The sequence below is a fragment of the Talpa europaea genome (genome assembly GCF_964194135.1).
Source record: "Talpa europaea genome assembly, chromosome: 8".
In the NCBI taxonomy this organism is placed as follows: Eukaryota; Metazoa; Chordata; class Mammalia; order Eulipotyphla; family Talpidae; genus Talpa; species Talpa europaea.
In genome coordinates this window covers 32,854,125-32,876,456 of record NC_140075.1, presented here as the reverse complement: position 1 = coordinate 32,876,456, position 22,332 = coordinate 32,854,125, and the positions used below count along the sequence as shown (strand labels likewise).

Below are 22,332 nucleotides of genomic sequence, written 5' to 3'. Positions count from 1 at the left end.
ACTGATCTACATGTTGTTTTTGAGGCTGCAGCCCAGGAAAGAATACTAATTATATGAGAGCAGGTAGAAAAACCGTTTTCATGATGACCTTGTGCAATCAAACAGACAAATCAGTCAAAGCACCGTATTGTTTCTATTTTAAATTAAGCAAGCAATTTTGTCCAATAGGCAACCCTTTTCAAGAATAATATCCAGATTCATTTTTGTCTCGTATTATCACCAACTTAGGTTTATGTTCCAAGCACATAATTTCCTTAGGCCTTAGTATGTGCTTGTTCTTATGATCTGGCTCATGCTATTTTTGTTGGCTTAAAAAAATTTAACAGCAGCAGACTCTCAGAAGTCTGAAGAATAGTTAGTTGGGTTGAAGACAGTGGGGCGTGGCTCTGAGCCTCTAACTTTGAGCCCTCTTCCTTCTTGCACTGAGCACTGAAATACTTCCATGGAAACCCCCAGCTCTGTTACTGATGGTTTGAATCACTTCCCTGCGCCGTTTAACTGACAGTAATTGCTCAATTTTCCCACCAAAACCATGCTCTGTCGAAAGTCTGGACATGAATGTTATATTCTTCTGTATGAAACACTAAGAATTTCCAGATATTCCTGTTCTCTAGGGACTGGTTTGGAGATTTATGAAAAAAATAATATGCAAATAAATTACTGAATCTTTTCCTCCTCTTGATGACTGGAAATAACAATGAAAAACACATTAAGTTACCGAAGTTAGAATGCTGTAAACTAAGACTTATTTTGTGTCAGTACTTAGAAAATAGCAGTTACACTCAAACTGATACAAGGTGGGTTTATGTAAAACATGTAAAAGAAAACATAGAACTAAACATTTAAATAAGGTGAGAGAGCATGGATTTGACTCTCTTAGAAATTCTTAAGATCTGTAAATGTCCATCTGCAGGGAGGAGCAAATCCTCAGGGAAGGAATACATTTTGGAGGTTCCTTTTAGTACAAGTCTCTGTTTGTTATTTCATAACCCTGCATTCAGTTTCACCTCTTATAGTCTGTGAAATATTAGTTCCCTTTTCCTATCTTATATCTCCCATACTAAATAAAAACAAAGCCTGCTTTTTGGCATCTATGTCTAGTTTTATTGAACTCACAGAGAAAAATATCAGATAGGTTGTTAAAATCATGGTGGTAGAAACAACCTTATCTGTGTATTTGAGCAGTGGGTTGATAGCAATCATATTAAAGTAAAACTTTTTATTCACCCAGAACTGGGACTCAGAATAGCAGTGGATACTTAAGAGATAAGTTATGACCCCATCATTTTCTCCTTGAGGGGTAGATCTTGCTTTTCCTCTGGCACCAGGTCCCTCCATATACTGTAAGGAACAGTTAACCTAAAAGGCCTACAAGAGCAAGCAATGATCTCTTCCAGCTGTTGATCAAGCCTTCCCAGGATTCAGAGTGGAGAGTTCATTAAATTGCTTTAGGCCACTCATTGCCCTTCCATGGTTGTAGCCAGTTGGTTTACTGCAAACACTGATTCTCTACAGAGAGTATAGGTAAGATCACACTGGGCATTAGTCCACTCTCCAAGGGCAATTAGCCTGCCCAGGAGTGCTTCTAATTGTTCGGCAAATTAGCTGCATGTTTCTGGCTGTTTCTGCAGAATCTGTAATGGCTAACAAGTGGTAGCTGTGCCTCAATCTGCTGCAATGGTGGCTGGTTGGACACGGTCTCATTTTCAGCAGGCTTAGATGAAGAAGCAAGGTGTAAATTCATGGAGGTGCTCAGAGATTAGTCCTGCATCCTTGGAGAAGCTGTTAGAAGTGAAGTCTCCAGTGAAAACTTGCAAACAGGCTGCAAAAGAAGTAAACATGTTGCCAAAGAGTCATCCAGTGTTCTGAGAACACATCAAAATTAGTAACATAAAGCAGGTCAAAGATATAGGTAGCCTTTAGGGAAGTTCTTTTTGGTTAGACTCTGAAGACAGCATAAATTTCCCTTCTCGGATGTCACAAAACTAGATCTCTGGGGGCCTCCCCGGTGGCGCAGTGGTTGAGCGCTGGGTTGCGAAGCTGCCGGCGACCTCTGCGGCGCCGGTTCGATCCCCGGCTGCTCCCCGGCCACCGGAGGAGGGTCCCACATGGCGCGCAGACCTCTCCTGCCGCCCGCTGCTCCCCTCAGCAGTGTGCTTCGGTCTTTCTGCCTGCTCTGCTCCCCGCTCTGGCTCTGGTGAATTCTCTCACCCTCCCGTGCTTCTGAATGTACCCAGTGCATGTATAAACAAAACAAACAAATAAATAAAACATGCCTCTAAAAAAAAAAAAAAAAAAAAAAACTAGATCTCTGTTTTCCAATCTAAGTCAAATTCTCACCGAAGGTAGAAAATTAGTAATAGCAGGGGAAAATAGTTCTAAAATAGCAGTCAACACTATGCTGGTAATGCCTTTCATTCTAGATACTCTTTTGAAAGCTGCTTCAGCAAATAGCTACCAGATTAATCAGGAATAGGCAAGATTCTAGACTGGGGCCCATGCAAGAAAATTTAGGGATATGAGTCAGCTTTTCTTCAAAAGATAGATGTCCTGATGCAGAGACCACACACAGAGCAACACTTAAGCTTGTTTTGTAACATTACTCTGTCCCAGGGATATCATGTTTACTATGCACTGAACTGTGTCCCCCTAGATTCATAGGTTGAACCCCTTGTAGGGTAAGGAAAAATGTCAGGCTTTTCTGCCCTCCTGCCATCAGGATAGATGATGGATCCTTGCGGTCCTGAATGCATGCCTGATGGCGGGCACCTGGAGTGGGGTGTGGGCATGGGTGGATGGGCTGAGACTGGGCTTTTAGGGGCGGTGTCTCGGGGGCGCCGGCGGAAGCCGAGAGAGAAGCAGAGATCACCAGAGAGAGTGCAGATTTGCTGGGGACTGGGAGGACTGCCAGCCTCCCGGCCCCCCAGCACCCCTGCCTGCCATGTACCTGGTAATCCCAATAAAAACCTGCAAAAAACCACTGAGGACTCTGACTCCTCCTTTACCTGGTCTGCATGGGATCAGAAAACCTGACTGGTCCATTCCTGACCCCTACACCCTAATCTTCTATGTGATGGTATTTGGAGAAGGGGCCTTTGGGAGGTGGTTAGGTTTAAATGAGGTCATGATGGTGGGGTCATGGTGGAATCAGTACTCTTATAAGAAGAGATTTGCGAATTAGCTCAGCCTTGTGAAGATACAGTTAAGAAGGTGGCAACCTACAAGCTAGGAAGAGGGTCCTTACTAGACGCTGACCGTCAGCACCCTGATCTTGGACTTGCCAGACTCCAGAACTGCTAGAAATAAATGTGTCGTTTAAGCCACCCAGTCTGTAGTATTTTGTTAGAGCAGACTGAGTTAAAGCAATATTGAGTGAAGCTGAGTTCTGTTTTATGATTGCTTATTAAGGGACAGATTGGTAGGAGGGAGTTGGGAAAGGGTTAACAGATTTTGACAATAAAACTGCTGCTTTAAGAGTTTTAATAGTGTGGAAGCAAGCATGCAATAGCAGTGCTGGGTTTGTCAGAATCAGCCTCATCAGTGAAATCTGAGAACCGTAGCTGAAAGTTAAATATGATCCTCTTAAGACTTTGGGCTCTGTCTCCCTGAACCTTAAGTAAAAAGGAATCATTCTGAATAAGTGGATGTATGCAGTTTATTTTAAATATCACCACATTCATACCATATCTGAATGTGAAATTGCGCATGAAATACCCATCTCCTCCCAGAAACATCTCTAATGGAGGCTCCCTGACTATGCAATGAGGTCCAGAGATTACTGTCTGGATCTTCATTGTTCCTATTGGATTGACAGAGGGCATGAAACCTTAAGTCCCTATTAGTCATCTCAATTCTGAGTGACAGGGAGGGACCTTAAAATGGATTTCAGCCCAGAATTTCAGAGTGACCTCCCCAAACAAATACAATTGCATGCACATGCCTAAGGCCAGAGCACACAGGTCCCCCACAGAGCCATGCTATTTCCAATACCTGAACATGGAGTCGTTACAAGGGGTCTTCAAAGCTTTCAGTCTCGGGTGGCCTGTTGCTGACATCCGGGTAACTTGTCTTTGCTTGTTGGTATTCTCAGTTCCCTTCTGAGCCACATGCTTCCTGGTGCTGAGATCCTGTCAGTCTTCCTTTGAAGATCCTGTGGCTTTTTTTGCTTTGAAGGCATCCAGATCTGATGGGCTCTGCTCCTGACACCTGACCTGAACAGCACTGTCACTCACATTTTCAGGATCCAAAGAGAGGTATATTGAGAGAAACTGATCTATAGTCTTATAAAAAGCCCAAATGCGAAGATCCACCCACTAACCACACTGATATCAAGCTGCATTTTGGCCCACATGGGCATTCAGGATGCTTCTGCCTCATTTACTTTGCCTAAGAATGTGTCTTCATAATAGTGGATTGCTCAGGGGCTCAATATATTGAGCCTTCCCAAGGATGGAAAGGGATTCCTGCCCTGACTATGGGGTAGCAACAATTCTCTAAGGTTAGACACAATGGAGAAATGTGTCTAAAATGAGAAAATGACAGGAAGAATGAGTGAGGAAGGTACCTGCCTGCAAGGTAAATGACTCCTTACATTTCCTAAAGACCCTGAATGTAGGGATGTGGCTGGGTCGGGATCCTGGACCACATGCTAATGGCAGGTGGCTCTCTGATAAGGAAATTAGCATTGTCCATGCCCAGGCTAGCAAACTAGGCTACAAAAATAACATATAGTATAGAAGACTTGGGTCAGCAGTAGAGTGCCTGTGAGGAAAAAGTCAGAGATGTCAGATGCCAAGCAAGTGGGCAAATTCCTCCCCTCAAAAGTGGGTGGTATAAGAAGCAACACTAGGTTTTGGAGAAAGGCTAACCATTCCATCTATGAAGTTAGGAGAGACCTAGTGTTCTCTCAGCCTAACTACATTACGTAGCAAATAATCAAGTTGAGGACGGGATGGGGATAAAGAACACAGAACTGTTGATATGATTCAAGCCCTTCTTTTGAATTCAGGCAAGCAAACTGTCAGAGACTCCACAGTGATGAAATGGCTAAAACCTCTGACACTTCCTAAGGAAGGTTGCCTTTGTCACTATACAATTGCTTCCCAACCTCCCCACCACTGTCTGGGAATAAAATTGGCACCTTTTGCTAACTTAAAGGACATTGTAGAACAGTTTTTTTTCCCCCTGTCTTCTTTGAGGACAAGTGCTATGTAGTCACAAGGAAACAACTCACAACTTTGCAGTGCAAGTGAGAATGTCTTCTCAGGCAGATTCCCAGGATTGTCAGTGAGTGGGAATTCTTAGCCAGGTGTTGGGGGATCTAGAACACATGGCTTTAACTATGTCTTTTAGTTATATGAGTTGCCAGGTAAAGCCAGGTTAGTCTAGGTTTTAGGAGTTTAGGATGGGGGAGAATCTGGAAGTGAGGGTCAGACTGGGAACACCAGTACTTGTGCACAGCCACACTTCCCAGCCCAGCCCAGTGTTTTCCCTGACTGGCCCAAGTGAAGGAGTGTGGCAACTTGATTGGTGAGAAAAAGTACTTAGAATATACTGCTCTAATCCCTTCAATGTGTAATAACAATGGTGATCTGCTAATGGAACAGTTCAGGAGACAGAACGTGTGTGATTCAGGTTTTCAACTGCCCACTCCCTGTGCCTTTCCTTTGCTCCCCACCTTTTGAGCTTTGGTGTTCACACACTCTATGCCTTGTTGAGGCTGTATGCGCAACTGTACATTGTGTAATAGTGATAGAGCAAGGGTGCTTGATTAAAGTCCACAGATACAGATGAGAATTATGTTTCCTAGCAGTGTGACTCTGTGCAACTGACTTTCTAGATTTTGTTTGCCTGATCTAAAAACTGGGAATAATAAAATGTACCTCTTAGTTTAGTACAAAGATAAATTAAAAGGAGGTAACATTTGTAAAACAGCTGGGAAATGGCCTGGTAAATAGGAATTTATGTCTCGATTGAGGTACGAGTGTAGATATGAAAAAATAACATTATTTCTCTAACCAAGTTTATTTTTAAAGCACACGTAGTTTTAATTAGCTTTTGTGGAAATTTACTTCAACACAAATAAATACAAACTCAAACAATTCTCTGGAGAAAATACTCTTATCTCACCTTATTTGCTTCATTGATGATGCGGAACCTGGTGCTGTCTTTGCCTGTTCTGACTGAGTCTAGTGATGCCTGATAGGGGGACTTCTTGGAGAACCACTGTTTCTGACGCCTGCAGGTATGAAGTATACGGATGCCTGAGAATTACTAGTGACTAGCAGCATCCAACAGACCATATTACCATGTTTAAATTATTAAAATTCACTATGACAGTAAATGAACTGGGCACAGATTTCATTAACACTCTAATAAAGTGCTTGCAAGAGTACTGTACTGTTAGAGTGCTAATAAAATAAGCACTAATAAAAATACAATGAAATTGTTCATATAACACTACTTAAGGATGGCGTTTGTGCCTTTTTTTTTGAAAAGGTGAGGCAATGTTCATAGAGGACATATGTGAGTTTTTTCATTTCTCTTCCTCTTTCATGAAATGCATATTTTAACAGAAACTGAATACATTTTAGTGGAAATCCAATTTATTCTAGTGGTTTAACAAGGTGATGAGGTATTCATTATAGAATTTCCTTTAAGGTACCTGTTCAGAATGAAAATATGATTTTCTTCCCCTGGATAATTAATGGAAACCATTGAAAATTGTATTATATATAAATATTTTAAGATTGATTTATTTATACCAGCACTGGGGTACAGGCCAGAGGCACAGGAGGGTGAGAGAATTCACCAGACACAGAGCAGGTAGCAGAACAGGCAGAAGGACCGAAATACACTGTGAGGGGAGCAGCAGGTGAGACAGGAGAGGTCTGCATGCCATATGGGTAGCTCCCTGGCCGGCTGGTAATCAAACTGGTGCTGCAGAGGCTGCGGACAGCTTCACAGTTCTGCGCTCAACCCATTGCACCACCAGGGAACCCCTGTAGCATATATTTTAATAATAAATATTAATATATGATATAATTTTTGATGACTTTAGCTTCAAGAACACATGAAAGGAAGACACTGACAAAGATTACAAAAAAATCTTGTTTGAAGCTCGAGGGATATAGGTACTTTTATACAGAGGTGATAAGAGAAAAAAATAGTACAGTATCTATGGAGGGATATCTGATAATAATTAAAATTTCAAATGCATTTTCTTGTCTTTTTAAAATTTTGATTTGTCTTCTTTTTCATTTTTCTTTCTTTCCTTCCTTTCTTCTTTTTTTTTTGCATTTACTCTTTGACTCAGAAATTCCACTTCTGAAAATTTAGCCTATAAGAACATGTGCTTGTGGGACATCCATGGTGGGAAAGGGGTTAAGATGCAACCTATGAAGCTCGCTGCAGCCACTGCAGCATGCGTTCCATCCCTGGCCAGGGAGCTACCCAATTGGCACAGCAGACCTCTCCTGACTCACCCGCTGTTCCTCTCAGCAGTGTATTTCAGTTAGTCTGCCTATTCTGTTCCCTGCTTTGTCTCTGTGAGTCCTCTCACCCCTCACAACTCTGTTCTTGTATGCAAAAACTCTGTTCTTGTATGTTCTTGTATACAACCCCAGTTCTTGTATGCATAAATAAATAAATCTTTTTAAAAAAACAAATGCTTGGGTAGAAAATGACATTATGTATAGCTCTTCATGGTGGTAGTGCTGTTATAGCAAAGGACTGAAAAAAGATGAAAGGTTTTAGCAACAGAAGAGTAAATTATAGTACATTTAACCAGTGGAATGCCATTTAAAAAATGTTCATATACAGAACTCTTCAGAATAAACTATGAAGCAGGGAAAAAAAGGTACAAAACAATGTATAATGAAAATTACCTGGTGTTAAGAGAGGGGGTGATATAAGAATATATGTATTTACAAAAAGAAATATTGGAAGGAAAAATAAGAAATTAATAAATCTGGTTACATACAGGGACAAGATACAGAATGGGATAGAAGAAAATAGGAATGGGAGTAATATTTTTCAATACATACCTTTTTATATATTTGATATTTGAACCATGAAAAGTACCATATATTTAAGGATATACAATCTTAACAGTAGTTTAAAACACCTAGGTGTTTAAAATAAAATCTTGTTTATTGAAAAATTTAAATAATGCACAAGTATATAAAGTTAAATGTGAATGTCTCCTGTTTGATAAATTCCTTAAGCAATGAATTTCCCAAGAAATTCCTGAGAAAGCCTGTCAGTTCTCAAAAAGTATTAAACATTAATTTGGAAATAATATCAGAAATCTTTTCATTTAGGTAGTACATTTCCTTTCCTTACCTGTAGAAAGCAATCTTGTTGCAGTCTTTGAAAATGTTTTTATCCACAGCTTCATCTTCAACACTAAATAAAACAACGGTTTTAAAGAAACATATTTAAAATATACCTTGTGAATCTGATTTTTGTGCCTTCTCTAAACCTCTGCAACACAAAATTGTGTCACGGTCATAATAGAATGTGATAATGTGTGTTGCAGAACAATCCTTTTGTAAATTTTCCAAGGTAAACAACAAAACATGAAATTCTGGGGCTACTCTGAAAGCACTTGAGAAAGAACACTGTCACTTATGAGGAACAGTTCTTTTAACATAAAGACTGAAGCCTGCGGTTACAACAGTAAAATCTAAAGAAGCAAAAGCAAACCGAAACCCTATAAAACCAAACAGAAATCAGCCACCTACCTATTTATTCAACAAAACATTATTAGAATATTTACTGAGTGCTGGCTCTGAGGAAGGACTGTGTCTGAGCTTTCTGTGAGAGTCTAGTCAATAATTACAAATCAACCTGAGGTATGTGCAAGGTGTTGGAATAAGAAGAGAAACAGATGTAGAAGGAAAATCTTTTGCTTAAGACAATGCTGACCATCTAGGGGCCAATGCTTTTTAAAACCAAGTTTGCAGAACCTTTTTTTGAATAGAATAAGTTGCTACTTGAGTATGTTTTTATATGTGTTTAACATATACGGATTAAAACAACTACAGGCTCTAAGAAAATAAAACACATTCGCTTTCATGCAGAGGTGTTGCTGAATACAGCTATAATCAGTACGTCCATGATTATGTAGGAAGCTATGACTGAATATCAATTTCAAAACGTTATGAAAACAAGTTCACATAAATACATTTGGCCATACCCAGAAAATGGTTTATCATGAAAGCAATCAACTCTTTCATCAACACAGTCTTTGTCACTTTGTTTTAATCAAGTGTGCAAAGATCAGAAAAATTTTCAGTATCCTCTTTTAGCTTGAAGAATGAGCCCTGGAATGATACAGGAAAAGGTGGGAACAGCTGAACTTGGAAAGCATGCTCGAAATTCGGAGTTCTGATCATAACTCTTCCACTGTTTTGTTAATCATGTAGAAAGTATTTTATGAGGCGCTAGCTATTAATATCTACCAACACCCCCGCAGAAGTGAGGAAAAAAGACTTAAGTGTACAAATATCAAAAATGCAAAGAAGAAGTGCAATGAAACAATAAAACCTTCAAAGCCAAAATGTCGCTTTCGGGTACTTTCTGGTACAATCCCCAGTCTGGGTGAGCCCTGGAGCCAGTGGCAGGACCACTGAGCCTTTACCTTATTTTTTCCTCCTCAGCAGCGGCCATGGCTTCCCACTCACTGGCTCCCAGTTCTCAGGTCAAGGCCGGACGATCGTTTGAAAACGTTGATTGACCCTCTTTGCAAATTTTGACCAGCACAGTCAAGTTTCTGGGAAAATAGAATCCCCTCCAATCCTTAGGGAATGACAAATCGAATCTTGTTCCTGGGTTTTGTAGGCTCAAACAAGCGTTTTAAAAGGAATTTATTTGCCAAACTATTCTGTTTATGAGGGCTGATGAAGAACTTGTCTTCTTTCGGTACAGAAATGTTCTCAGCAGCGGAGGGAGCGTGTACGCCAAGTGCCCTAAAGGAGTAAAAAAAAAAAAAAAAAAAAAAAAAAAAAAATCAAGAAACCAGAAAGTACCAAGACAGCCTGCCAGAATAGGGCAAAGCTACTACAGGTTTAGCTCAGTGACAGTCACGCCACAGACACGAAAACTGATCCTCTCTCCGTTTTAGTTTTGAGTAGGAGGTGCCGGCCGGATCTGTTCTGGAGGTTGATATTCTCAGGCCGAACTATACTGTAGCCTTATACTTTCCAGGGCGAAAAGGGGGCTTTTAAAGGGGATTTTCTACCACGTTATCCAGTTTAGAAATAACTGACACACCGCCAGCGCCGGTTTTTGCTAAAATACCTTCAGAATTCAAGAACCCAACTCCTGGATGCCCAACAGGCAGCCGGACCTGCATGCGGCTTCCCCAGACTTGGGGTTCCGGGGTCTGACTTTGATTTAGGGAAAGGTGAGGGGCTGGGGCGACGGAGAGGAGGAAAGCGCCCAACGCCACACGGGGTGCTCGCAGGGTCTCCAAACCCGCCAAGGGCTGGGCGGGAGAGGCGACGACGCCGGGGGCGGAGACGTCGCTGCGCGCTCGTCGAGGCGCTCCAAGGTGACCAGCTTGTGACAGGACAACGCCTGCGCACTAGGGCCGAAGCCTCCCTCGGCCTCGACGTTGTGGAGGGCGGGGCCGGCCGCTCGTAAAACAAACAGGCCTGGCGGGGTTTCGAGGACCCGGATGGTCCCGCCCCCAGACTAGAGCCGGAAGAGGGCGGGACGAACCGGAAGAAGGTGAAATGCTTTGGCCAGGCACTTCATGGCCGTGAAGATGGCGGCGGCTGCGTGGCTTCAGGGGCTGCCTGTCCTCCTCCTTCTTCTTCTCGGGGCACAGCCGCCCCCATTGTCGCTTTTCGGCGTAGGACCGTCACCCGTTTCTGCCACCGACCGCTCTAAGTGGCACATCTCGATCCCGTCGGTGAGTGTTCACTTCGCGAGCAGCTGAGCCCGGAGGGGTAAGGGGTGGGGCTACGGCGGCCCAATGGGTCCAAGAATGTTCCCGAAAGTCCGTTTTCCAAGGGGCGGGATTGCCGGGAGCGTCCGTGTAGCGGGTTAACCCGGACCAACCTCCCGGCAGCTGAAAGCCGTGCGCTTCTGGGGAAGAGGAGCAGGAATGTCAGGTCCACTTCGGGAGCGGAGAGGGGCGAAGCGCCTCAGCAAAGTCAGAACTTTCAGTGCGTGGCTGGAGACGTGTCAACTCAGTGGTTAGGTGGAGAGTCGTTTCTCTCTCAGCACAAGTTTCTTCGAGCCCACTGACCCCGGGTTGGATGAGGGGAATATGATAAAGGCCTCCTTTTTTGTCTTTTTCCTGCACTTTTTTTGTTACTGAATAATTGTACTGATGAAGTTATTTGATTTTGTTTGAACTTTGAAATGGTGATTCTAAGCTTTGCTACGTGACCCAGAAGTCTGGGCTTTTACAAAGCGTATTCTAAGAGGAGATTGACTAAAATGGAAGTATTCTGTGGCTACTAGTGCAGGTATTCTAAATTCTAATAGAAGTATTCTAAAATTGTGATTTGGTGAGGCTAGTCTTTCGGACAATTCAGTAGATAGGATGAACCTTCCTTACCTCTCCTTCCCTTCCTCCACCCCCCATTTAAGTGAAAACTGTACTCATGTGAGCAGCCAAAAAGCAGGTGGAGGCTGGGAATGTGGAGAAGTTCTGATAGACCCACAGTGGCATTTTAATTTCATTCTGCTCTGCTCTCAGGCTGTAATATCCAAATCGTATTTGAGCTTTTTATATAGCAAGCATTACAGCTTGGCTTCATTTGGTGAAGGTCTTCAGGTTCTCAGTTTCAGTGATTGTCGTTAAAATGGTTAATTGCTGTATATGGCCATCATAGAATAGTTTATTTGAAGAACTGATTGGTTGTTCTGGCCAGTAATAAGGCGAATGACCTGAACAGGTAGTATCTTCCATGAAGCTTTAAGTTGGGATTTCTAACATCCTCCTATCTAGAGGCTTTTGCTTGGTGGTGGGTGTGTGTGGGAGGAAAATCACATCTCTGCACCAGTCTGCAAGATCCTGCAGTTTGGATATGGTTGAAATTGCTAAAAGAAAGGATGTTGATGTCTGTTGTAAAGAAAACTAATTGAAGGTTATATAAATTATACCAGTTATATTCTGCCCTGGGAACTAAAGCCATCTTATGCTAATTATCTTTTTTCTCCTTTATCTTTGCAGGGGAAAAATTATTTTAGTTTTGGAAAGATCCTCTTCAAAAATACCACTATCTTCCTGAAATGTGAGTTTTTACATTTCATGAAGTTTTTTTTTTTTTTTTTTTGTCACTTTCTGATGTGTTTTATTTTATTTATTTATTTATTTGTTTTGGTTTTGGTTTATACATGCACTGGGTACAGTCAGAAGCACGGGAGGGTGAGAGAATTCACCAGAGCCAGAGCGGGGAGCAGAGCAGGCAGAAGGACCGAAGCACACTGCTGAGGGGAGCAGCGGGCGGCAGGAGAGGTCTGCGCGCCATGTGGGACCCTCCACCGGTGGCCGGGGAGCAGCCGGGGATCGAACCGGCGCTGCAGAGGCTGCGGGCAGCTTCGCAACCCAGCGCTCAACCGCTGCGCCACCGGGGAGGCCCTTTTCATGAAGTTTTTATTAGAGTTTTTGAGTGATCTTTTAACTTTAAATTCCCTATTTTATACTTCTGATGATGCACACTTAACATAAGTTCTGAATTTAATAGCTTGGCACTCTCTGAGTATTAATATATATATATTATTGTTAAGGACCTTTCACTGAATAATCTTTGGAACTTTTATTTGTGTGAACTTTATTTTCTCATTTCTCTGGTGTTTAGCAACATATAGTTAGACAAATTGTGTTGGTTGATTACATACATGGTGTTTTAATATGTTCTGAGTCATGCAGACACCACCAGCTTTTCTTTTGAGTATTAGATGTTTGCCGAACACATGACACAGGTTTGTTAGACCAGTCCCTCTTAACAAATATATTCAGCAAATCTTTCGTTTACAAAAGGAGTATTTTACCACCTGGATCTTTGGAACCTGAGGTTCAAAGTTGTTACCAGGAAGTAGCGACAATGTAGAACAAAACCAGTCTGTCCACTGGGAAAACCACTGTATTTGAATCTAAAATATCCCATTGTGTATGGAAGAAAAGCTTCCTTTTATTTCTGAAAGTGCCTTTATTTTACCAAATAAATGGTATCGTGGGCAGCCATTTCAGCATCAGGGCTAAAAATCCAGATTGTTCATATGTGCATATCTCTCCTTGAGACTGCAAATTTTTAAGTCACAGTTGGAAGATTATATTTGTTTAGTCGTTCAGTAAGTATATCAGAACCGGTTATGTGCCAGGCACTGTTTGGAGTGATAGAAGTGATAGAAAAGGCCTGGTCTCCTGTTGAGCTTATGAATTAGCGGGCGTTAAGGAGGTAGGTAGTTTATGTGCAGAATATAATATACGGTGTCCATGGGCTTCCCTAGTGGCGCAGTGGTTGAGCGCTGGGTTGCGAAGCTGCCCGCAGCCTCTGCAGTGCTTGTTCGATCCCCGGCTGCTCCCCGGCCACCAGAGGAGGGTCCTGAATGGTGCGCAGTCCTCTCCTGCTGCCCACTGCTCCCCTCAGCAGTGTACTTCGGTCCTTCTGCCTGCTCTGCTCCCCGCTCTGGCTCTGGTGAATTCTCTCACCCTCCCACGCTTCTGACTGTACCCAGTGCTTGTATAAATAAATAAATCTTTAAAAAAAAAAAAATTATATATATATATATATATATATATATATATACGGTGTCCATAACAATATAATCTTAAATTTGATTGAAATTGAATCTACTTTGACACAGTGGTCTTTCTTGTGAGTCTGATATCTATTTAGGTAAGATTAGCTTTCAGGAGTAGCAGTATTTTGTTTTAGATAACTTGACGGCCTGTGTGCTATTCTTTCCTTTTATTATATCCAGTCTTACTGTATTTTGATCTAATGGTGCCTTGACAAGTTATACAAGCTGCATATTTTGAAGTATCTACATTTTATTGTTCTTGGAGGATATGTGGCTCTTAAAATTTCTCTTTGTTGCTTCTGTGCTTTTCATATTTAACTAGTCTCTGATTTTATACTTTTGAGGGTATGGCATATAGCTTTCCATGAAATTACCAAGACTATTTCATTGTTTTTTAAAGTCTACCATTCAGAGTTTAACATAAACAGTATTTTTGCAGCCTAACTACCCCTCCCTTCCCCCATATTTCCTGTTGAGGGAATTTTTTTAGTTAATTTTATTTAACCCTGTCACTGTATGGATTCTTCTGTATATTTCATAGCAAGATTGCCATATCCTTTTTATCATTTCTGTAAATTTTATTAAATACATCAGGTTTTGGGTTTTTTAATTGAACTTTGTAAAAGTGTGTCATCTAAAAAGTAGTTTGAGGGAATAATTTAAAACAAAGCAAGGGAAAGCTCATAATTTTAGGTGTGTTTCTTTTGTTATGATCCAAAAGTGGCTTCCTAGATGTGCTTGTCTATCTTTGTCACATTTCATAAAATAGGTATTTCTGACTTCTCCTTGGTGAAATGGTCAGTGTTACAGTCAGATTTACACTTCAAAGTTTTCAGACTAATTGATTGGTCCCTTAAAGTACTAGGTTCCAAACTAAGTTTAATGAGTTACATGAATTCTCAGTGATTTCATGAGATTGTTAAGGTGGGTTTTGAAAGCATCTACTATTCTTTTATCTTTGTTTTTGTTGCTCCTAACCTCCCCCAGCCAGGTTTACTTTTGTTCATAGTTGTATTTAATCTTGATGCCTTTAATTATAGATGTTTTCCTCTATTGGAACTATTATTTATACTGTCATTTAATAATCATGACTATTTCCTAGTGACATCCCTAATGTTGTTAATCCTTGTCTCAGTAGGATGTAGCACTTTTAAGTGTCTTTAGTAAATTGTTCCTTTTAATTTCCCTCTTTGGTCTAACAGTTCCTTATAGCTTTGTATACGCAAGTGACTTCTGCTCAGTAAATATTTGAAAGATAATGAAAAACTGGCTTTAGGACTGCTGCATCACTGGCAGGTTTTCCCTATACAGTACCAGAAATGGAGGTTTAAGGCATAAAAGGTTGAAAACTGCTTAACTGCTGTATCTCTCTATAAACGAAACTTTTTTATATGGAGAATATCCGGTTCTTACGTAGATCACTTTGTTGCCTTGTATTTGGAGAAGGCATGTTTATTGAATATCCCAGGTTAGCAGGAAATAAATGGGATGTGGGGTAAAGATTAGAAAAATGGGGCCTCCTCTGGTGGTACAGTGGTTGAGTGCTGAGCTGCGAAGCTGCCCACAGCCTCTGCAGCGTGGGTTCGATCCCTGGCCGCCAGCAAGGGTCCCACATGGCGGGCAGACCTCTGCTGCCATGCCCGCTGCTCTGCTCAGCAGTGTATTTCGTCAGTCTGCCTGTTCTGTTCCCCTCTCTGGCCCTGGTGAATTCTCTCACCCTCCCGCGCTTCTGACTTTACCCAGTGCTTGTATAAATAAATAAATCTTTAAAAAAAAAATTAGAAAAATGCTTTACTTGGGAATCGTCTTTTATTCATAAATATTTCTTCTTTTATAGTTGATGGAGATACTTGTGATTTGTCTTTGAATATAACATGGTATCTCAAAAGTGCTGACTGTTACAATGAAATCTACAGCTTCAAGGTAAGGAAAATAAATTATGAACTTTTCTTGGACTTTAAAAATCATCAAGGCGGATGATCTTAATTTTATAGAGGAAGGAACCATTTGTAGTATTTTGCATATGCGCCATTTGGCTCATAGATAATTAGGCATGTACTCAGATGTCCAGATTTAATAACATTAATTCTTTTTACTGTCTAATTAAGGCCTTTCCTACCTAAAATTGGCATTTTTCTTTTAAGCTTCAACTTTGTCACTCCAAAGGGTACAATGGCTACTAATACAGTTAAGTGCCACTGCCTTGGCTCCTGATAAGGAGCATCATCTTTACCCGCCATTGCTTTTGCACTGTCAGCTCAAGGCACATAACATGATGATGACAACGACAATAGTGTTTGACCTCAGGCCTCATGAAAGAGTCCATGGGCTACTTTCAGAATTGCCATAGTGCACTGTAGTTAAGCATAGAAGAGGTATGGCTCCAACACTGGCCTTTTAAAAAATTCTATAAGGTCAGTTTTTCATACCTTAACCATTATTGAATTTCTGCCTAGCATTAGGGTTTTACAGCATCTTTTTAATGTTGTTCGTTATTGTTTTTTTCTTTTGTTACTCAGTATTAGGTAGGATTAATATAATGAGGACTAAAAGGGCTGAAGAATTTAGAAAGAAATGACAATTCTCCAAAATATAGCTTGCAATGTGATTGGTCCTTTTCTCTTAACCAGTCACCAATTAATTTGCAGTTAAAGATCTTTCTGGTAAACTGGTCAAGAGCTTAGCAGATCCTGTCTTCATAAGTAGTTAAATTACTATATATTAAATCATACATGTTGATGATGTAACATGTTATCAAAAAATTACTTTTGATTGCCATAGGTCAAAATTATGGAAATGGCAAACAGGTAGGTGGAAATGTGAAATTGGGGCTTAGAAAAAAGAGGACAAGATGAGTCGTGTAGTATGGGAGAACTAGTAGGTGAAGTCACAGAAATGATTAATGTTTAGAGTAGCAATAGTGGGCTGTAAATGACTATGACAGTTTTGTGCTCTTAAGCTTGTGAACACAAGTATAACTTTTGTTGGTGTTGTTAATTTGTCAAATCTTGTACATTTATTTTTTCTGTTATAACCTGCTGGAATCTTGACAGTCACCCTGTCTTCCTAGAATTTTTAGAGGAACTACCCTTTGTGAACCATAGATTAGAAATCTGCCCTTTAGATTCTGATACTGTTAGGTTCTTGGATACTATTATGTATATACCATTACATAGATACTATTATGTATTCTTGGTACTATTATGTAGAGTTTACTGTTATGTAGAGTCTGCTAAATTTTTGAAGCAGCAAACCCAGAGCTATAGGTTGATCTACTTGTCATCTACTAAATATCTTACTTGTAAAAGGTAAATTTAATACTTTGTATTTTCTCTATTTTTTCTAGGCAGGAGAGGTGGAGACATATTTGGACAAACTTAAGGGGAAAAAAGGCTTGTCTGGGAAATACCAAACATCATCAAAATTATTCCAAAACTGCAGTGAACTCTTTAAAACACAGGTAACATTTGATAGTGTTTGCAGGGAAGTAGAGGTTAAAGAATGCAATGTCTGTATTTTTGGTGCTAACCATTTCTTGCTCCTCAATTCTGTCTTCTGACTAAAACAAATTAGAAATATGTTCTGGTCGCTTCATAGTCAGCCACATACATACTCATCTCAAAGAGGATTTGCTTTCCCTATTTGTATAAAGCAACTTTAACACAACATTTATTGTGATAAAATATACATAAAATAAAATTTATAGTTTTAACCATTTTTAAATGTACTATTAAGTGGCATTAAGTATGTTCACCTTTGTTGTTCAGCTATAATGAGGAGGCATCGCCAGTACTTTTCATCATCCCAAAATGACACTCATAACTATAAATAGTAACACTTCATTCCCCACCCATTTCTCTGAAACAACTATTCTACTTTTTGCCTATCTGAACCTGACTATTTTAGATACCTCAAAGAAGTAGAATCACATAATATTTGATTTCTTTTATTTAGCAAAATATTTTCAGGGTTAATTAATACAGCATGTATCAGAATTTCATTCTTTTACATCTCAGTAATATTCACCCGTGTGTTGTCTAAAAAATCACACTTTGCTTATCCATTCATCCACTGATGGATATTTGAAACCCTCAGTTTTTATTCTCTTGTCACTTCATCTAATTGATATGTCCCCAGAAAAATCCACCTTTTTAGATTTTATAGCTTCAGACCTGAATTCAAAGGGTTGACTTTCACATCTTTCTTTGAGTAAAGGAGGAGGTGAATAGTATTGTGCTTTTAATGATTATGTAATCATTTGAGTAGTTTCTATTACGAGATTCTCTTTTTTAGAAATAGGATCTGACACCAATTTTTTTTTTGCAGTCAGTTAACTACTTTATTTTTTAATTTAATTTAATTATATATATTTTTTTATATCATTCTTTTTGTACATTGCATGCTTTCTCCTCTCAGGTGTAGTCCCTGTAAAATTCCCACCATCAATTTACCTGTGCATCATCACTATAGTCCCTTTTGACACCAATTTTTTGGTAGAAAAATTATCTTATAGGTGTTGAAAGTATTATTATAACTAAGTTTTGCTTTGTCCTTACTACATTTAAATATTGCTTTGGAATATTTAACAAATTGCCTTGCAGAGTCCAGACTTTTCTGGTTCTGTTACTAGAATTAAAGTTTACTGATAAGACTATTTTTTTTAAAGATTTATTTATTTATACAAGAACCAGGGTACAGACCAGATGCGCAGGAGGGTGCGAGGATTCACCAGAGACAGAGTAGTGAACAGAACAGGCAGACTGACGAAATACACTGCTGAGGGGAGCAGTGGGCATGACAGGAGAGGTCTGCCGCGCCATGGGGGACCCTCCCCTGCCGCTGGGATCTAACCGGCCTTGCAGAGCTTCACAGCGTGGCGCTCAAGCACCTGTGCCACCAGGGGAGGCCTGATAAGACTAATAATTCGTAGTTGGTAAACAGATGAAGAATACTAGGAACAATGTGATATGGTGTTGGATTTTCAGTTTATCAAATTTTCCCTTAGGCTAGAGGGCAACATTCTTGGATTTGATAATGGAAAACTGCCTGTGTTAAAATGTTGCTAGGTTTCACTGCTTTTTAGATCATACAGGGTCTTCCTTCCAGGGTCTTGGCATTTTACCCCTATTCGTAAAGTTTTCTTTCTCCCACCAGTCTGATAGAACAGAATTGAAGTAAATGCTCTACTTAGGAGGGAGACTACCCCATCTACTGATAAACTGGTAAGAAAGATAATTAGTGTAGTTTTTTACAGGTATGGAGTGTGGTGTGATGGAAGGAGCAGTCAACCCAAGAGTTAGGAATCTTAAGTTCAAATCCCATTTGTGTATCTAAAAAATTTATAGATTTTCCTTATATGTAGAATGAGAGAAACTTGTAAGATTGCGCCATCCTAAGCATAGCTCTAAGATTTTGTCTTTCTTAAATGTTTATAATTCTGAAAAATTTGACTGATTTGGTTTAGAAACTATTTTTTAGTTTTTAGCAGGGTTTTATTTACTTGTTTGTGGTTAACTGGAAACCTTTTGTCTGTCAATGCCATATAATATTGTTTTGCTTTAACAATTTCTGTAAATGTTTGCCTACCTTTTGCTATTATAAATCTTTAATTTTAGTTTTATATTTCTTTCATAGAGCTTTTCTGGGGACTTTGTGCATCGATTACCCCTTTTAGGAGAAAGACAGGAGGTAATTATTTTCCTTGTTATATATTTCTGAAAATAAAGTAAAAATTCTGAATTAATTGTTTTTTTCTTTTTTTTAATGTTTAAAGGCTAAGGAGAATGGAACGAATGTTACCTTTACTGGAGACAAAACTGTAAGTACAGTAGAGAATTTGGGGCATGGATACATAGTTTTTTGTTCGTGTATTTTGTTTCTCTTTAATTTTTAAAAAAATTTTTTTTGTTTGTATATTTTGAATTATCTTCACATGCTAAAAAGAGGCTTAAGAATGTGAGCTATGCACCAAAAAGTTAATAATGATTGTCTCTGGATGATACTAGGAATTTTTATTTTCTTTTTTGTGTTTTCTGTGTTTGCTGCAATCTGTCTTTCTGTTTTTGTAATTATCACCCTATAAATAGTACTTCTAAAGAGGAAGAAGCTTTTAAGAAAGTTCCACCTATAGACTGTAACTAGAAGAAAGTTTAGAAAATTAAAATAAGTTGGTCTACAAATATCCCTTAAATTTTTATAATTCACTTTCTAATTCAAATTATTAATTCCTCAAGACATTGCCAGTTAAGCATAGAAGGAATAAGATAGTTAGCTATGCATTTTATAAAACTGATTAAAATACTAATTTTGTAGCAACTTTATGTACATAGTAGATTTGTCATAAGTTATTTCTTGAAAGCGTATAGTTCAGTGATTTTTAATGTATTTATAAGTTATGTAACCACCAACTGCTAATTCTAGAACATCTTTATCACCCAAACAAGTAACTGTCATTAAGGAGTAATAACTCATTCCTCCCTTCCCCCAGCCATAGATAACCTCTTATCTTGTGTTTTTCTGGATTTGCAGTTCTGTTCATTTTATAAAAATGGAGTGGTACAATTTGTGACCCTGTATCTGGTTTCTTTTCCAATTTAAAACTTAATTTTTTTCTTGCCCAGAGCCTTTAATGTCAACCAGAGGTGAATGAAGGGCATTTTTCAGTCTCTTGGGCATGTGCACATAGTTTTGCACATAACCACATAACCCTGAGTGTACTTGTATTTCCAGGAACAATTTGGAGTTTTTCAAAACCTCTGTGAACATATCATTTTCAGTTTTTCCTTTTATGTTTTTAGTTGGTCTCTTGTTTTCCTTGCCTAATACTATTACTTCACATGACTGTGATCTTTCACTATTGCTGCTGAGTGTTTTTTAACAATACCCTGAGTATAAGGTCCTTCCCACTGAATGAGTTCTGAATCTGAATATATGAAAAGTAAACCCTGGGAATGGACTTTTCTGTACCTGCTTGACTGCCCTGGCATTTTGACCTTAAAGGAACTTCCAAACCTGTTTTGTTTGTTTGTTTGTTTGTTTTTGGTGGTGGTTGTTGTTCCCACTAGCTGCCAAAATTCTGCTTTTCACATCCGTTATTGTTAGGAGAATTTTAGTTTTAGGGAACTTGGAAGAGGGACGTGAGATTAGGCTGAAGAAAAAAACATCTCAAGCTCATTTTCCTTGAGAAAAAGATTGTCTTACTTGAGGAAACACTCCTTGGCTTTTTGGAAGTCTTAAATTTCTGGAGTACCAAAAGGTTGGGTTTTTTTTTTTTTTTTTTTGAGGAAAGTTGCTCTCGCCGTCTCTTCCTCTTAAGAAATAAAACACTTTAATATTTTGATTAACTCAGTTTTATGATATGTTTTAGGCAGAAATGTGGTATATTTACCTTTAGAATGTTTTTTAAATTAGTAGGTTTGAGTTTTTTAGCATAGTTTTAGATTCACAACAGAATTGAGCAAAAAACCCACAGAGTTCTCAAATCTACCTTTACACTTGCACTGTCAGCCTCCCCCACTGTCAACATCCTTTACCATTATGTACATTTGTTATAGTAAACCTACGCTGACTCATCATTATCAGCCAAATTCCATAGTTTACATTAGGGTTCATTATTTGTGCTTTATATTCTTTTACAAATGAGTGATGATAGCTATATCCACTATTCTAATGTCATGTATAATTTTATTACCTTAAAAATCTCATAGGCTCCACCTGTTCATCTATCCTTCCTTCCTACCTCTGGCAGTCACTGATTTTTTTACTGTCTCCGTATTTTTCCTTTTTCCAGAATGTTGTATAATTGGACTCATATAATAGGTTGAATTTTCAGACTGACTTCTTTCACTTGGTAATATGCATTTAAGGATTCTCCATGTCTTCTCATAGCCTAATAACTCTATTCTTTTTAGTGCTGACTGACATTCCATTGTCAGGATGTGTAACAGTTTATTTATCCATTCATCTACTGAAGGACAGTTTGGTTACATCCAGGTTTTGGCAACTATGAATAAAACGGCTATAAACATATGTATACAGGCTTTTGTGTAGTCATAAGTTTTCCTCTTATTTGGGTAAATATAAGGAGTGTGACTGCTGGATTGTGTAGTAAGAGTGTGTTTAGTTTTGTAGCCATTATATATATATATATATTCTGACATTATACATATATTTTATATAAGATGATATAATTTTAATGAAAAATAGAAGCAAAATGTATTGGAAACAAGACTACCTTTGTAGTATAACAGTTCTGAAAGCACTGATAATTAGATTGTCACATATGGCTTTAATCATTTTGTCTTACTAATGGTGTTAGAAAGTTCTGTTGAAGGAGAACTGTAATTTTTAAGGCAATACCATGAAGACACTGTTTTTCAAAATTTCTTGAAGGAGAGGAAGATACTTAATAGTGGAGGTGGTAGTTAAGAGCATAGGTCCTGAGGTCAGATCTTATTCGAAGTCCAACTTTACAACTTACCACTTATTTTGGAAAAAATATTCTCTTCTGCCTCAGTTTGTTACATTATAAAATGGAGTGATTAGAGTCATGTCACCAAGAATCCTGGA

General features: G+C 39.1%; 2 protein-coding genes across 6 annotated transcripts in view; one reads left to right on the top strand and one right to left on the bottom strand.

Moving 5' to 3' along the window:
* The window catches only part of GANC (glucosidase alpha, neutral C), a gene marked incomplete at both ends in the record, with an annotated part of 57,649 nt that extends 47,977 nt beyond the window's left edge, over window positions 1–9,672 (bottom strand). Inside the window, 3 exons of the mRNA XM_084239988.1 lie at window positions 6,130–6,238; window positions 8,344–8,406; window positions 9,644–9,672. Of these exons, the coding sequence (XP_084096114.1) occupies window positions 6,130–6,238; window positions 8,344–8,406; window positions 9,644–9,672 (201 nt within the window). The remainder of the gene's footprint in view (window positions 1–6,129; window positions 6,239–8,343; window positions 8,407–9,643) is intronic.
* A 1,087-nt stretch (window positions 9,673–10,759) lies between these two features.
* Window positions 10,760–22,332, top strand: part of TMEM87A (transmembrane protein 87A) — a gene marked incomplete at both ends in the record, with an annotated part of 41,294 nt that continues 29,721 nt past the window's right edge. For all 5 annotated transcript variants that reach the window (XM_084239727.1, XM_084239725.1, XM_084239726.1 and 2 more), the window contains 6 exons: window positions 10,760–10,918; window positions 12,191–12,251; window positions 15,602–15,687; window positions 17,111–17,224; window positions 19,399–19,452; window positions 19,538–19,582. In XM_084239727.1, coding sequence (XP_084095853.1) covers window positions 10,760–10,918; window positions 12,191–12,251; window positions 15,602–15,687; window positions 17,111–17,224; window positions 19,399–19,452; window positions 19,538–19,582 — 519 coding nt within the window. The remainder of the gene's footprint in view (window positions 10,919–12,190; window positions 12,252–15,601; window positions 15,688–17,110; window positions 17,225–19,398; window positions 19,453–19,537; window positions 19,583–22,332) is intronic.